At 47.1% G+C, this 14,289-nt stretch overlaps 1 protein-coding gene across 2 annotated transcripts in view; it reads right to left on the minus strand.

Annotated features, from left to right (window-relative positions):
• LOC129711009 (dedicator of cytokinesis protein 7-like) overlaps positions 1 to 14,032 on the minus strand; it is a 162,511-nt gene extending 148,479 nt beyond the window's left edge. For both annotated transcript variants that reach the window (XM_055658351.1, XM_055658350.1), the window contains exons 1-5: positions 12,777 to 14,032; positions 4,301 to 4,400; positions 3,583 to 3,758; positions 1,127 to 1,198; positions 549 to 651 (exon numbers count right to left, since the gene is read on the minus strand). In XM_055658351.1, the coding sequence (XP_055514326.1) occupies positions 549 to 651; positions 1,127 to 1,198; positions 3,583 to 3,758; positions 4,301 to 4,400; positions 12,777 to 12,829 (504 nt within the window). In that variant the 5' untranslated portion in view covers positions 12,830 to 14,032. The remainder of the gene's footprint in view (positions 1 to 548; positions 652 to 1,126; positions 1,199 to 3,582; positions 3,759 to 4,300; positions 4,401 to 12,776) is intronic.
• Between the last annotated feature and the right edge of the window lie 257 nt (positions 14,033 to 14,289).

Below are 14,289 nucleotides of genomic sequence, written 5' to 3' on the forward strand. Positions count from 1 at the left end.
TGCGTCAGACAGTTCAACTCCACGTTGCTCATTGAGCCCGTTTTATTTCGGTGTAACATTTTATGGACATTTGAAACCCAACATTTAATATTCATGTCACTGGGGTGGGAAGTAATGAAGATCCGGGGCGGAGCGAAGGCTGGAGCTGGAACTACAGAAAGTGTGGGACAAAAGGATTTACGGGCTGCGAACTCTGATGTTAGAGGAAAGAATATTGGTGGAAAGGGAAGAGGAGGAGAGAAAAATGCCTGAGTCCGGGTGGGGCACAGGGGAGATAGGGGAGTTGCCGCCTGACAGCGCCAGAGATCCGGGTTCGATCCTGACTACGGACGCTGTCTGTACAGAGTTTGCACGTTCTACTGGTGACCACGTGGGTTCCGGTTTCCTCCCACACTCCAAAGTCGTGCAGGTTTGTGGGTCAATTGGCTTCGGTAAAAATTGTAAATTGTCGCTGGCACGTGTAGGATAGCGCTAGCGTACGGGGATCGCCAGTCGGCACGGACTTGGTGGGACGAAGGGCCTGTTTCTCTCAACTGAACTAAACCTACCTGGAGACCCTGCATTTCCAAATTAAAGCTTTCATCGCATTCAAAGATCTGATGAGGAAGGTTCAGCCCCTTGCGTCGACTCTCCGTATTGCACTTCTGATAGCTGGGAAGGTAAACATGAACATGAGTTATTCTGCATCGGCAGGGCCTGTCTTCATCTGACTGTCAACCAAAGAATTTAAGAAGGAACTGCGGATGCTGGAAAATACGAAAGCAGACGAAAGATGCTGGAGGAACTCAGCGGGTGAGGCAGCATTTATGGAGCGAAGGAAAATAAGCAACGTTGCCTATTTCCTTTGCTCCATAGATGCTGCCTCACCCGCTGAGTTTCTCCAGCATTTTTTGTCTATCTTAGCCCTACTGTTTTGTTATGTTGTGGTCCTCGATTCACCTGCTCTGGGCAAGAAACTCTGTGCGTCTACCCGATCTATTCCTCTCATGATTTTATACACCTCTATAAGATCCTCCTGCGCTCCAAGGAATAGAATCCCAGCCTGCTCGACCTGTCCCCACAGCCCGGACCCTCTAGTCCTGGCAACATCCACGTAACTATCTCCCATGAGCATGGTTTCACCTACCTCCTGGTAACCATCAGCCAGTCCTTGGTGTAGGTCTCCACACATGCCCTCACCTGTGGAGTCATGTTATCCCTGTCAAGGAAGAACATAAAGAATATCACATATTGTTCTAAAAGGTACATGGGGGAGGGAAGGGAAACAAATCCTTCAGTTGCATCACCATCACCTTCTGTCTAATTCTGCACCCAGTCGCTTACAGACATGTGACAGCCACTTTGCACATAGAAGGGTCCCCCCTTCATTCTCAGCGGCCCCCTTCGTTCTTGCCCCCCCCCCCCCCCGTGCCATGTCCCAGCCCCCCCCCCCCCCCCCTCGTTCCCAGCAGAAGCAATATTTAAAACCACAATAAATTCTTAAAATTGTGAAGATTAATGTGGGATCGGAACGCCTGTTGAATGTTTAGTAGAGTGTTAAATTTGTTCATGATATATGTATTTTTATTTCTATTTATTTTTAATGCACACTGAATGGACACTGGTTGAGCAACGTGTTTTTGTTTCCTCTGGGTATGTGAATACTCAGGAAATGACAATAAAGATTTACAATACAATCTGAGGGAGAGGGAGAATCTAAGATGCACCACCACAGATGCTATCAGGGGACAAGAAGTCCCACAGCAGCTGGGTGAGTAGTTAAGGGCCTGTTCCACTTCGGCGACTCTTCAGGCGACTGCCAGGGACTAATTTTAATGGCATTCACCCACGACACCTGGCGACAACCTTCGACAGCAACAATTGTCGCCTCTGTCGCTGAAAAATGTTGCGGCAGTCGCCTGTTGTCGCCCATAAACCCGCCCAAGTGGGACAGAGGCCCTTTAGTGTTTCATAGCAGTGAGTTATAGAAGCAATATGGACACATGGAGCACAAAGAAAGTTACAGACAAGGGAGCAACATGTTACATGCACCTCTCTTTGAGTTACCATGGTTACAAAGGCATTTTGCAAACACTTCGTTAAACCCCTGTCCCACGGTACGAGTTCATTCCAAGAGTTCTCCCCGAGTTTGCCCTGATTCGAACTCGGAGATTTACGGTAACGGCCACTCGTCGGTACTCGGGGCTCTCGTGGACATTTTTCAACAAGTTGAAAACACTTCACGAGTCGTCCCGTGCTTACCTGCCGTTAGCGGGTCTTCCCGAGTACCTGCCGTTAGCGCTAAGAGACGTCCCCGAGCTCCGACGTACCCGCCACGTTCATTCTCCGTGCTTACCACGAGTTTGATTTTTTTTTTAAACTCGGGAGAGCTCTTGGAATGAACTCGTACCGTGGGACAGGGCTTTTTTAGGAGCAAAGTTAACAAACACAAAGCAACAGCTCACTGATGTACAATTACCTACATGTCTAAAGTGCACGAGAAACGACTTACACAAGTACAACCACAAGGTGACGGTGAAGGTTTAAGGTAAAGGGGGAAAAAAATGAATAGGAATAAAATTCCTATTAAAATAAAAATTAATAGGGGTAACTCTTTCACACAAAGGGTGGTGGGTGGATGGAACAAGCTGCCAGAGGAGGTAGTTGAGGCTGGGATTAAGCCAACATTTCAGAAACAATTGGATAGGTACATGGATAGGACAGGTTTGGAGGGATATGGACCAGTTGCAGGCAGGTGGGACATGTTGGCCGGTGTGGGCAAGTTGGGTCAAAGGGCCTGTTTCCACACTGTATCACTAAGACTATGACTATGGCACAAGCCATTGATACCATCAGTACAGGGTAAACACACCATCTTACCCACACTAATGTAGTCAGAGGGTGGTCAAGTTGTGGAATTCATTGCCACAGACGGCTGTGGAGGCCAAGACATTGGGTTGTTTTTTAAAGGATAAAGGATAAATGACATTTATTGTCACATACACCAGTTGGTGCAGTGAAATGTGAGTTGCCATGCAGCACACAAATAAGATAAACACAACACGATAGAATTTAACATCAAATATAAAAACATCCCCGCACAGCAGAATCAACGTTTCCCACTGGGAGGGAAGGCAACATGGTTCAGTCCTCTTCCTCTTGTCCACCCATGGTCGAGGCCTATTGAGGCCTCCGCAGTCGCCGTAGCAACGGCCCGATGTTTCAGGCCCTCTCGCCAGGATGATCGGAGCTTTGGAGTCGGAACGGAAGAATACACTCAGCGGCCTGGAGTTTCCGAATCGGCCAGTTCCTGCCGGAGACGGCGGCTCCCGAAGTCCACAGGCACGGAGCTGCGTTTTTAAGGCGCAGATTGACGGATTCTTGATTAGTTCGGGTGTCAGGGGTTATGGGGAGAAGGCAGGAGAATGGGGTTGAGAGCGAAAGATAGATCAACCAATATTGAATGGCGGAGTAGACCTGATGGGCCGAATGGCCCAATTCTGCTCCTAGAACCTATGAACCAATCAACCATTAAACATTGTAAAAAGACACGGCTCATGTGCTACATTCACGTTTCATTCATCTTCAGAGAGTTCCTCTTACCAGTTGTCGGGCTCAGCTGGAGTAGTGGTCTGATACTCTCGAGAAGATAATGTGACTTCCACGTCATCGTTTGGGTAGTCCATCAGATACTGAAATGGTTCCAGCTCAGGGTCTGCCAACTGATTCTGTATGTGCGCCTCAATATCTAACGGTTCCACGGGTTCCAAACATAATGGCTGAAAATCACACAGGTGATAAAAGTTGGAAACGGAGGAGAAACTTAACATAGAACTGTCTGAAGAAGGGTTTCGGCCCGAAACGTCGCCTATTTCCTTCGCTCCATAGATGCTGCTGCACCCGCTGAGTTTCTCCAGCTTTTTTGTGTACCTTCGATTCTCCAGCATCTGCAGTTCCTTCTTTAACATAGAACTTCTCTGGCTACCCCGGGGAGCTACAGACCCAAATCTATTTAGTTTAGTTTAGTTTACTGATACAGTGCAGAAACACTGAGTCCGCACCGACCTGCGATCCCCGCACATTAACACTACCCTACACACACCAGGGACAATTTACATTTACAGGGGGAACATGCAAACTCCGTGCAGACAGCACCCGTAGTCAGGATCGAACCTGGGTCTCTGGCGCTGTGAGGCTGCAACTCTACCGCTGCGCCACCGTGCCGCCCACATTAAAATACAGGCAGGTTGCTGCTATAATCCATGTGGTCCTGAACTCGGTGCATAGATGTCTTTATTCATCAGGTCTTGCTACTACTCACCATATTGCGTGCTGGTGGGAAGTTGGTATGTTGCACATGGGTCAATGGAGTCCTTTTATACTGTGGTGTAAGCATCCTCCCTTCACCTGCATCTCCTTCACTGTAAACCAGACAGAGAAAGTTTTGTGAATGAACTTGCGGTGACAAAACACTGGGCTGGGAGATTGCAACCTTCACGCGGTCCACCGTGTTTCGACGAATGCAATCAACCTGGCGTGCATAAACAGAAGATCAAACGGGACACGCTTAGGCTGTGCACGCCATACGCAAGAAGAAGAAGATTTGTCTGTAAGGAGGTCAAAAAGATGGGGAACGTCGGACAAGACGTGGAGGAACAGCTGAATCTGCGGAGTTCATTGCACAAAATGCTGGAGTAGAAGAAATAGAAGGAATGGGTGACATTTCGGGTTAGGACCCTTCTTCAGACTCCTGCCTTCCCCCCCATAGCCCTTGATAATAATAACAATAGGCAGTATGCGAGCAGAACAATGTTTTAAAATAATGGGCAGTGGAGATTTGGATTGGAAGAATGGAGGATGGGTGACATTCTGGAGAAGAGTGGAATGATGAAAGCTAAAGAGCAGGATCAGCAATTCAGCAGAGATTGGGAAGAGTTGTGGGTGAAGGAGCACAGGCAGATAGTTGAGGTTTTGGTGAAGGAAAGGCTTTGGAGAAAGAAAGTACCTCAAGGTCAAATGAGGTAGGGAGTTTGCTAAATCTGGTTCAACATCAGTCAGTGGCAGGTGGAGGAGGAGGTGGAACTGTTAATGAGGAACACATGGGTCTGAAGAAGGGTCTCGGCCTGAAACGTCACCTATTCCTTCTCTCCAGAGATGCTGCCTGTCCCGCTGAGTTACTCCAGCATTTAGTGTCTATCTGCAGTTCCTTCTTCAGTCATTCAAGTCAAACCTTTCTTTTTAGCAATGCCTCTAACTTTATAACCGTGTGTCCAGGCCAAAGTTGAACCTACAGCCAGCACCGTCAAAATATACTTATTCAATATTGATCCTACTTCGATTTTACCAAAATCCAAGGGAAGGATCAGCAATTCAGCAGAAGTTAGGCAGCGTTGCCAGTGGAGCACAGGTAAATATTTGTAGGTACACAAAAATGCTGGAGAAACTCAGCGGGTGCAGCAGCATCTATGGAGCAAAGGAAATAGGCAACGTTTCGGGCCAAAACCCTTCTTCAGACTGAACGGGGGGTGGGAGTGGGCGGGGACAGGGACAAGAAAGGAAAAAGGAGGAGGAGCCCAAAGGCGGGGGGATGGGAGGAGACAGCGGGAGGACTGAGGAAGAGGAGGAGATAGCAAGGACTAACAAAATTGGGAGAATTCAATGTTCATGCCCCCAGGATGCAGACTCCCCAAGCGGAATATGAGGTGCTGTTCCTCCAATTTCCGGTGCTGCTCGCTGTGGCCATGGAGGAGACCCAGGACAGAGAGGTCGGAGACGAAGTGGGAGGGGGAGTTGAAGTGCTGAGCCACCGGGAGGTCAGCCTGGTTATTGCGGACCGAGCGGAGGTGTTCAGCGAAACGATCGCCCAACCTCCGCTTGGTCCCACCGATATAGATCTGCTGACATCTAGAGCAGCGGATGCAATAGATGAGGTTGGAGGAGATGCAGGTAAACCTCTGTCGCACACCTGGAACGACTGCTTGGGTCCTTGAACGGAGTCGAGGGGGGAGGTAAAGGGACAAGTGTTGCATCTCTTGCGGTTGCAAGGGAAAGTGCCCGGGGAGGGGGTGGTACGAGAGGGAAGGGAAGAATTGACAAGGGAGTTATGGAGGGAGCGGTCTTTGCTGAAGGCAGATATGGGGGGAGATGGGAAGATGTGGCGAGTGGTGGGGTCACGTTGGAGGTAAATATTTGAAGTTTTGGTAAAGGAACGGATTCGGAGAAAGAAAGTACCACAAGGTCAAACGAGGCCCTCATGTTGCTAAATATGGGTCTACTTCAGGTGGAAGGGGGGTGGAACTGCTAAAGAGGAACAAATGAGCCCAGCACTTTACAATTTTACTTCCGCTAACAAGGCAGATGAATGCAAAGGGATTTGCTAATGGAGTAGCACCCACTGAGTTTCTCCAGCATTTTAATTTTATCCTAAATGTTAGTAGTTACTTAAGTTATGATGTCGGATGGAAGCTACATACCCAAATCTCGTTGCACTTATGTGCAATGACAATAAAATATATTATTATTATTATTATTACTTGATTCAGCGAACAAAAGAAAAAAAAATGAAATGGCATCAAAACTCATCAACTTGCCTTTTAAGTTACAACAACCAGACACAGAATTGTTCGAACAAATCAGCAGGACAATCCAAGTCTAAGTAGAATGTTAGTTTAACTCGTTTTGCTGTGGCCTGGGAATTGGGAAGTGAACTTGATGATAAGGAACCGGTCACATTTTACCTATTACTTTGTTTCCTGTTCATTGTTACACCAGCCCGCAAAGCTAGACCATCAGCAGCCGGAAACAAAATCTCAGAGCCCATCTGGATTGGAAGCCACATCTAGATTTTATTGAGCAACAAAACTGCTCAAGGTCCAGTTTCCCCGTCATTGAAGATTTCCAAACCAACGGCCGATCCACTTTTCAAATGCACTTTAATCTAAATCCAGTCGAGAGCTATTTTGATAGGGCAGAGAAACATAGAAACATTGAAAATAGGTGCAGGAGTAGGCCATTCGGCCCTTCGAGCCTGCACCGCCATTCAATATGATCATGGCGGATCATCCAACTCAGTATCCTGTACCTGCTTTCTCTCCATACCCCCTGATCCCAAATTCAACCCAAATTCCACCGACCCTGGTTGTGTGGCAAATCTAAAATTCTATCTATCCCTTTAGCCACAAGGGCCACATCTAACTCCCTCTTAAATATTGCCAATGAACTGGCCTCAACTACCTTCTGTGACAGAGAATTCCACAGATTTACCACTCTCTGTGTGAAAAATGTTTTTCTCATCTCAGTCCTAAAAGATTTCCCCCTTATCCTTAAACTGTGACCCCTTGTCCTGGACTTCCCCGACATCGCGAAACAATCTTCCTGCATCTAGCCTGTCCAACCCCTTAAGAATTTTGTAAGTTTCTATAAGATCCCCCCTCAATCTTCTAAATTCTAGCGAGTACAAGCCGAGTCTATCCAGTCTTTCTTCATATGAAAGTCCTGGCATCCCAGGAATCAGTCTGGTGAACCTTCTCTGTACTCCCTCTATGGCAAGAGTGACAGGTGGCAAGATTCAAGATTCAAGAGAGTTTATTGTCACGTGTCCCAGATAGGACAATTAAATTCTTGCGTTGCTTCAGCACAACAGAATATAGTAGGCATGAATGCAGAACAGATCAATGTGTCCATATACCATTGTATAAATATATACACACACATGCATAGAAGGAACAACCCTTCTATCTTGACCTGAAACGTCACCTATTCCTTATCTCCAGAGATGCTGCCTGTTCCGCTGAGTTACTCCAGCATTTTGTGTCTATAGTCTGTGTAAACAAGGATCTGCATTTCCTTCCTACGGGAAGAAAGAGTGTGCTTAAAAAAAGGAACTGCAGATGCTGGAAAATCGAAGGTAGACAAAAGTGCTGGAGAAACTCAGCGGGTGCAGCAGCATCTATGGAGCGAAGGAAATAGGCAACGTTTCGGCCCGAAATATGAAGAAAATCTGGATAGACTCGGCTTGTACTCGCTAGAATTTAGAAGATTGAGGGGGATCTTATAGAAACATACAAAATTCTTAAGGGGTTGGACAGGCTAGATGCAGGAAGATTGTTCCCGATGTTGGGGAAGTCCAGAACAAGGGGTCATAGTTTAAGGTGATCATGGCTGATCATCCACAATCAGTACCCCGTTCCTGCCTTCTCCCCATATCCCCTGACTCCACTATCTTTAAGAGCCCTATCCAGCTCTCTCTTGAATGTATCCAGAGAACCGGCCTCCACCTCCCTCCGAGGCAGAGAATTCCACAAACTCACAAATCTCTTTATGAAAAAGTGTACAGAACCAGCAAGGCCACTTCGGCCCGTCTTATCAAAGTCCATCAACAGAACCACACACAATTTGCAGCACAATGCATTTGTAGAATCAAATCTGATAAGTTACCGTTCGTTCGTTCCCACACAGTTTCATCGCAATATCTCCTCCCCCCCCCACTCCCATCTTTTATTCATCTTCCCGTGGGCTCTTGCCGATTACTGATCGAGAGACTTTACACCCAGTAACTACCGACAACATGAGCATATTTCATCCACTTTGAATGGCCAATCGGTTAATTTGAGACTGATTCCAGATGCAATAGTTGGGGGGAAAACTATCTTCTCATCTATTTTGTTGACCCCTAAGAATTGTAACTGTTTCAATAAGATCATGTTACTATTTTATGCATTGCCTGAATGCTGACTGGAGGTCTGGCTGACATTACCCCTCCTGTCATTTTGAACACTATAGATATCATGTCGAACACTATAGATATAGTGTTTCCTCATCTCCATTCTACATGGCTTACCCCTTATTCTTTCCAAGTTTCAGTCCTTTCTACATTGACGAGCTTTTAGATCAAAATCTTGAACTGTTTCCTTGTGTCATCTTCAACCTTATTTGTATCCCGCAATATATTAGCAGGAACCTCTTCATAGGTTCCAAACTTAAATTAAAAAGTTTTAAAATATTATTTCCTTCAATCCACCGTTTGCCCGACTCGGTTTCTTGAGGTAGTTATTACAAGCAAATACCTTCACCCTGATGATCGACAACCTTGAGATTCTTACATGGGTTTTCTTTACACATCTGCATAGTTTCCTGTTTTGGATCCAGATTTGCCACAAACATCAATCACTAGAACGTCCGTGATAGTTCACATGTTTTAGAACCTGCCTCTGCTTTTGTTTAAAGACTTGGGTACAATTGACGTTTTTGTAGCTTTTCCTGGCACAGTCGCATTTCTCTGCCCTCTGTCATCCTATCCTCTAATGAGTGACTGCACAGCAGTTAATCACCAATCCAATCAAGGGCGCTGAAATTTCTTGTTTGGGCAAAAAAATATATCCAATGTGCAGCAAAAGGCTAAAGCATCTAGATCAACAAGTCATTCTGATGCAGCTATTGTCTGGACATTAATCTATGGCATGGCACACAGATACCCATTGTTCCAATCAACAAGGAACCTGAAGTGTGTTCTTTGATAGTATATTTGAAACTAATCGTATGATGAGTTGGTGGGAACTGCATTCTCACCTTCAATTCCATTTTTCAATGTATCAAACCTTTGCTAACTCCCACCACGTATCTAATTTCTACAACACTAACCTCTATACATAGTTTCTTTAAAACATCCTTAAGGAGCATGATCGCATAACATTTTACATTGGACACTTTAGGCCAGTTGTCAAAAAACCTTAGTCTAAAAGATGGGCTACAAGCCAAAGATAGACACAAAAATGCTGGAGTAACTCAGCGGGACAGGCGGCGTTTCCGGAGAGAAGGAATGGGTGACGTTCCCGATTGAGAGTTTAAGAAGGAACTGCAGATGCTGGAAAATCGAAGGTAGACAAAAGTGCTGGAGAAACTCCAGCGGGTGCGGCAGCATCTATGGAGCGAAGGAAATAGGCAACGTTTCGGCCCGAAATATGAAGAAAGTCTGGATAGACTCGGCTTGTACTCGCTAGAATTTAGAAGATTGAGGGGGGATCTTATAGAAACTTACAAAATTCTTAAGGGGTTGGAAAGGCTAGATGCAGGAAGATTGTTCCCGATGTTGGGGAAGTCCAGAACAAGGGGTCACAGTTTAAGGATAAGGGGAAATCTTTTAGGACCGAGATGAGGAAAACATTTTTCACACAGAGAGTGGTGAATCTGTGGAATTCTCTGCCACAGAAGGGTTTCGGCCCGAAACTTTACCTATTTCCTTCATGGGTTTCGGGCCGAAACGTTGCCTATTTCCTTCGCTCCATAGATGCAGCTGCACCCGCTGAGTTTCTCCAGCACTTTTGTCTACCTAAGAAACAGTGTGCAGCCACTCAGCCATTTCTATCTCATTTGCAATGTGCAATGGCATTATGTGTACCAGTAGAGCCATCATCAGGCAGTGTTTCAGATTGACTATTCATAGAGAAATGCACGGACAAATTAAATGGTGTGCCATAGTGCAAGGATATTGGGGTTTTTCACTGTGAACCAGATGTCACCATCAGATAACCTGGAGTTCAGATACTGGTTAGGATCTCTCTATCCTACATTTATGATTTTTCCAAATTCCAGAAAGAACGCTAGAAGTATTCATAGAACACCCTCTTTTCCCCCATTCAAAACTCACCAGAAAACACACATTGAACAATAGACGATAGACAATAGGTGCAGGGGTAGGCCATTCGGCCATTCGAGCCAGCACCGCCATTCAATGTGATCATGGCTGATCATCCCCAATCAGTAACCCGTTCCTGCCTTCTCCCCATATCCCCTATCTCTAAGAGCCCTATCTAGCTCACTCTTGAAAGCATCCAGAGAACCTGCCTCCACTGCCCTTACCGAGGCAAAGAATCCCACAGACTAACAACTCTCTGTGTGTGAAAGTGTTCCTCTGTAAAAAGTATCCAGAGAAACGGCCTCCACCGTTTAGAGCATTTAGTGTCTATCTTCAGGTCCCCTGATGACACTGAACTGAAACTGTGAGCTACTTGCCGTATATTTCTATGTCAGTGACATTTGCCAGGACACCCTCCATTCATCCCATCCACACGAGGATTGCTACCGAATTGAATCGTGATCTAGAGGTTCAAAGTTCACATTTATTTGTCACATGCGCCAATTGAGGTACAGTGAAATGAGTTTCACTGGGACTTCTCCCGTTTCCCTTGCACTGCTTTTTAAAACTTGTTTTTCTTAATATGCAGAGGCAGAGCTAATAGGGCAGCACGGTGGTGCAGCGGTAGAGTTGCTGCCTTAAGGGCCAGTCCCACTTTCCCGAGCTGCTCACGAATTCTCCCGAGTTTTCCCCTCGCTTCAAACTCGGAGAATGTTCGTAACGGGTCCGTGGGAGTCCGTAGATATATCGTAGCGGCTCGCTATGCCAGCCGTGGGTACTCGGGGCATCGGGTAAGTCGGGACTTTTTTTTTTTCCAGCATGACAAAAAAATGTCCACGAGTAAAAAGATAGTCGGGAGGAGAAAGATTGCACCATTTTAATGCCCCGAGTACCTACGGCTGACATGACGAGCCGCTACGATATATCTACGGGCCCGTTACGAACATTCTCCGAGTTTGAATCAAGGGGAAAACTCGGGAGAGCTCGGGATAGTGGGACAGTGACCCGTGTTCTATCCCGACTACAGGTGCTGTCTATACAGAATTTGTACTTTCACTCTGTGACCTGTGTAGGTTTTCTCCGGGATTTCCTCCCACACTCCAAAGATGTACAGGTTTGTAGGTTAATTGGCTTGGTGTGAATGTAACATTGTACCTAGTGTGTGTGTATTGGATATTGTTAGTGTGCGGGGATCACTGGTCAGTATGGATTTGGTGGGCCGAAGGGCCTGTTTCCGTGCAGTATTTCTAAGCTAAACGAAACTTTTAAAAAACCCAGGGAAAACCAGGTAAACAGTGACCATCAAGCTGGATTGAGAGTACTGGCAGGAGGAAGGAATCACGTGGGCCAAGGCCCAGAAGGGTTTATTTGCAATTTGAAACTGCTTAAAGTTTAAACACTTCACCCTAAAGTCTGCAGGAAGGAACCGCAGGTGCTGGTTTAAACCGAAGATAGACACAAAATGCTGGAGTAACAGCTGGTCGGGCAGCATCTCTGGAGAGAAGGAATGGGAGACCCTTCTTCAGGTTGAGAGTCAGGGGAGAGGGAGACTAGAGATATGGAAGGTAAGGTGTGAAAATGACAGATCACGGGGGAGGTGCAGCAAGAGAGGGTGTTGCAGAACTCTAGTTGGAGGAGGAGGAGGAGGTGAACTCTTCAAAGTAGACATACCTTGTGGAGATTTTGCAGTGGAGCGGACACGGTGTGTAGGATGGAACTGCAGGTGCTGGTTTAAATCGAAGGATAAGACACAACATGCTGGAGTAACTCAGTGAGACAGGCAGCATCTCTGGAGAGAAGGAATGGGCGACGTTTTGGGTGGAGACCCTTCAGGTTGAGAGTCAGGGGAGAGGAAGAAAGAGATATGGAAGGGTAAGGTGTGAAAATGACAGATCACAGAGTGGGGGGGGGGGGGGGGGGGGGGGGGCGAGAGAGAGGTGATGCAGAACTTCTTCAATGCAGGGATACCTTGAGGAGATTGCACACAGTGGGGCAGTCGGAATGTGCAGGAAGGAAATGGGCAGATGCTGGTTTAAACCGAAGGCAGACACAAAATGCTGGAGTAACTCAGCGGGACAGGCAGCGTCCATGGTGGTAACATCCCCAGCTTGACCCTGCCAGGCCAGCCAGCATTATCCGATACACACACACAGTCATCTCTCACCTGTTCAACAGCTGCCAGTACTGATGCTTCTCGCCGTACGTAAAGGAAGCCATGGTCCTGGAGGAGACGGGGACGGGACGGTAATATTCTCTCCCTCCCTCTCCAAAGATTCACAGAGCCCTCAGTGAGAGACGAGGGCGAAAGAGGGAGAGTGGGGCGGTCACTGGCGTCGGGAGAGAGGCCATCAGAAGAGAGATGGGAACACTGAACAACCAAAATAAAATAATCCCAGAGGTGTCTGTCACTGGTGTGGAATGAAGGGCGGTGTCAGGGGAGGCACGTTACTAAGGGAGGGGAGAGACTGAGAGAGGTATCGGCGTTGGGTAGGGCGGCTACAACTCTAAGTGGTGGTGGGAGGGAGCTTTAACTAAGTGACTTCGTTCAAGCAACCTGCCACAGATGCAGGAGAGGCTGGGAGGGGCGGTGTGGTAAGACCCGCGTGCTTTTTTGTCCCGCGTGTGTAGATCACACTCAGGGCATATAATTAGCGTCTGAAGAAGGGTCTCGACCCCCGAATTCTCTCCAGAGATGCTGCCTGTCCCGCTGAGTGACTCCAGCAGTTTGTGTATATCAAACATCGCACGTGGGAGGCAGGCTGGGGTTAAGTCGTTGCACCAAGAACTAGTTTAGCCAGCCCAGGCACGAAAAACCAGATTCTTTCCCTCCCCATTCTTGTATGCCCAGCGTACAAATAATGCACCAACAGGGTATATGTAACTTCCTACCGCAGCTCAACGCCTGTACTTCACGTTACACTTTAGATATACAGCACAGAAACATAGAAACTAGGTGCAGGAGTAGCGGACATTCGGCCCTTCGAGCCAGCACCGCCATTCAATATGATCATGGCTGATCATCCAAGATGCAGTGAAGAAAGCGAATGGCATGTAGGCCTTTATAACAAGAGGAATCGAATATAGGAGCAAAGAGGTCATTCTGCAGTTGTACAGAGCCCTAGTGTCAGTGAGACCACACCTGGAGTATTGTGTGCAGTTTTGGTCCCCTAATTTGAGGAAGGATATTCTTGCTATTGAGGGAGCCCAGCGTAGGTTTACAAGGTTAATTCCCGGGATGGCAGGACTGTCATATGCTGAGAGAATGGAGCGGCTGGGCTTGTACACTCTGGAGTTTAGAAGGATGAGAGGGCATCTCATTGAAACATAGAAGATTGTTAAGGGCTTGGACACTCTAGAGGCAGGAAACATGTTCCCGATGTTGGGGGAGTCCAGAACCAGGGGCCACAGTTTAAGAATAAGGAGGAAACACTTTTTCTCACAGGGAGTTGTGAGTCTGTGGAATTCTCTGCCTCGGAGGGCGGTGGGGGCAGGTTCTCTGGATACTTTCAAGAGAGAGCTAGATAGGGCTCTTAAAAATAGCGGTGTCAGGGGGGTATGGGTTGAAGGCAGGAACGGGGTAGTGATTGGGAATGATCAGCCATGATCACATTGAATGGCGGTGCTGACTCGAAGGGCCAAATGGCCTACTCCTGCACCTATTGTCTATTGTCTATAGA

The sequence above is a fragment of the Leucoraja erinacea genome, chromosome 29 (genome assembly GCF_028641065.1).
Source record: "Leucoraja erinacea ecotype New England chromosome 29, Leri_hhj_1, whole genome shotgun sequence".
NCBI classification, from domain to species: domain Eukaryota; kingdom Metazoa; phylum Chordata; class Chondrichthyes; order Rajiformes; family Rajidae; genus Leucoraja; species Leucoraja erinaceus.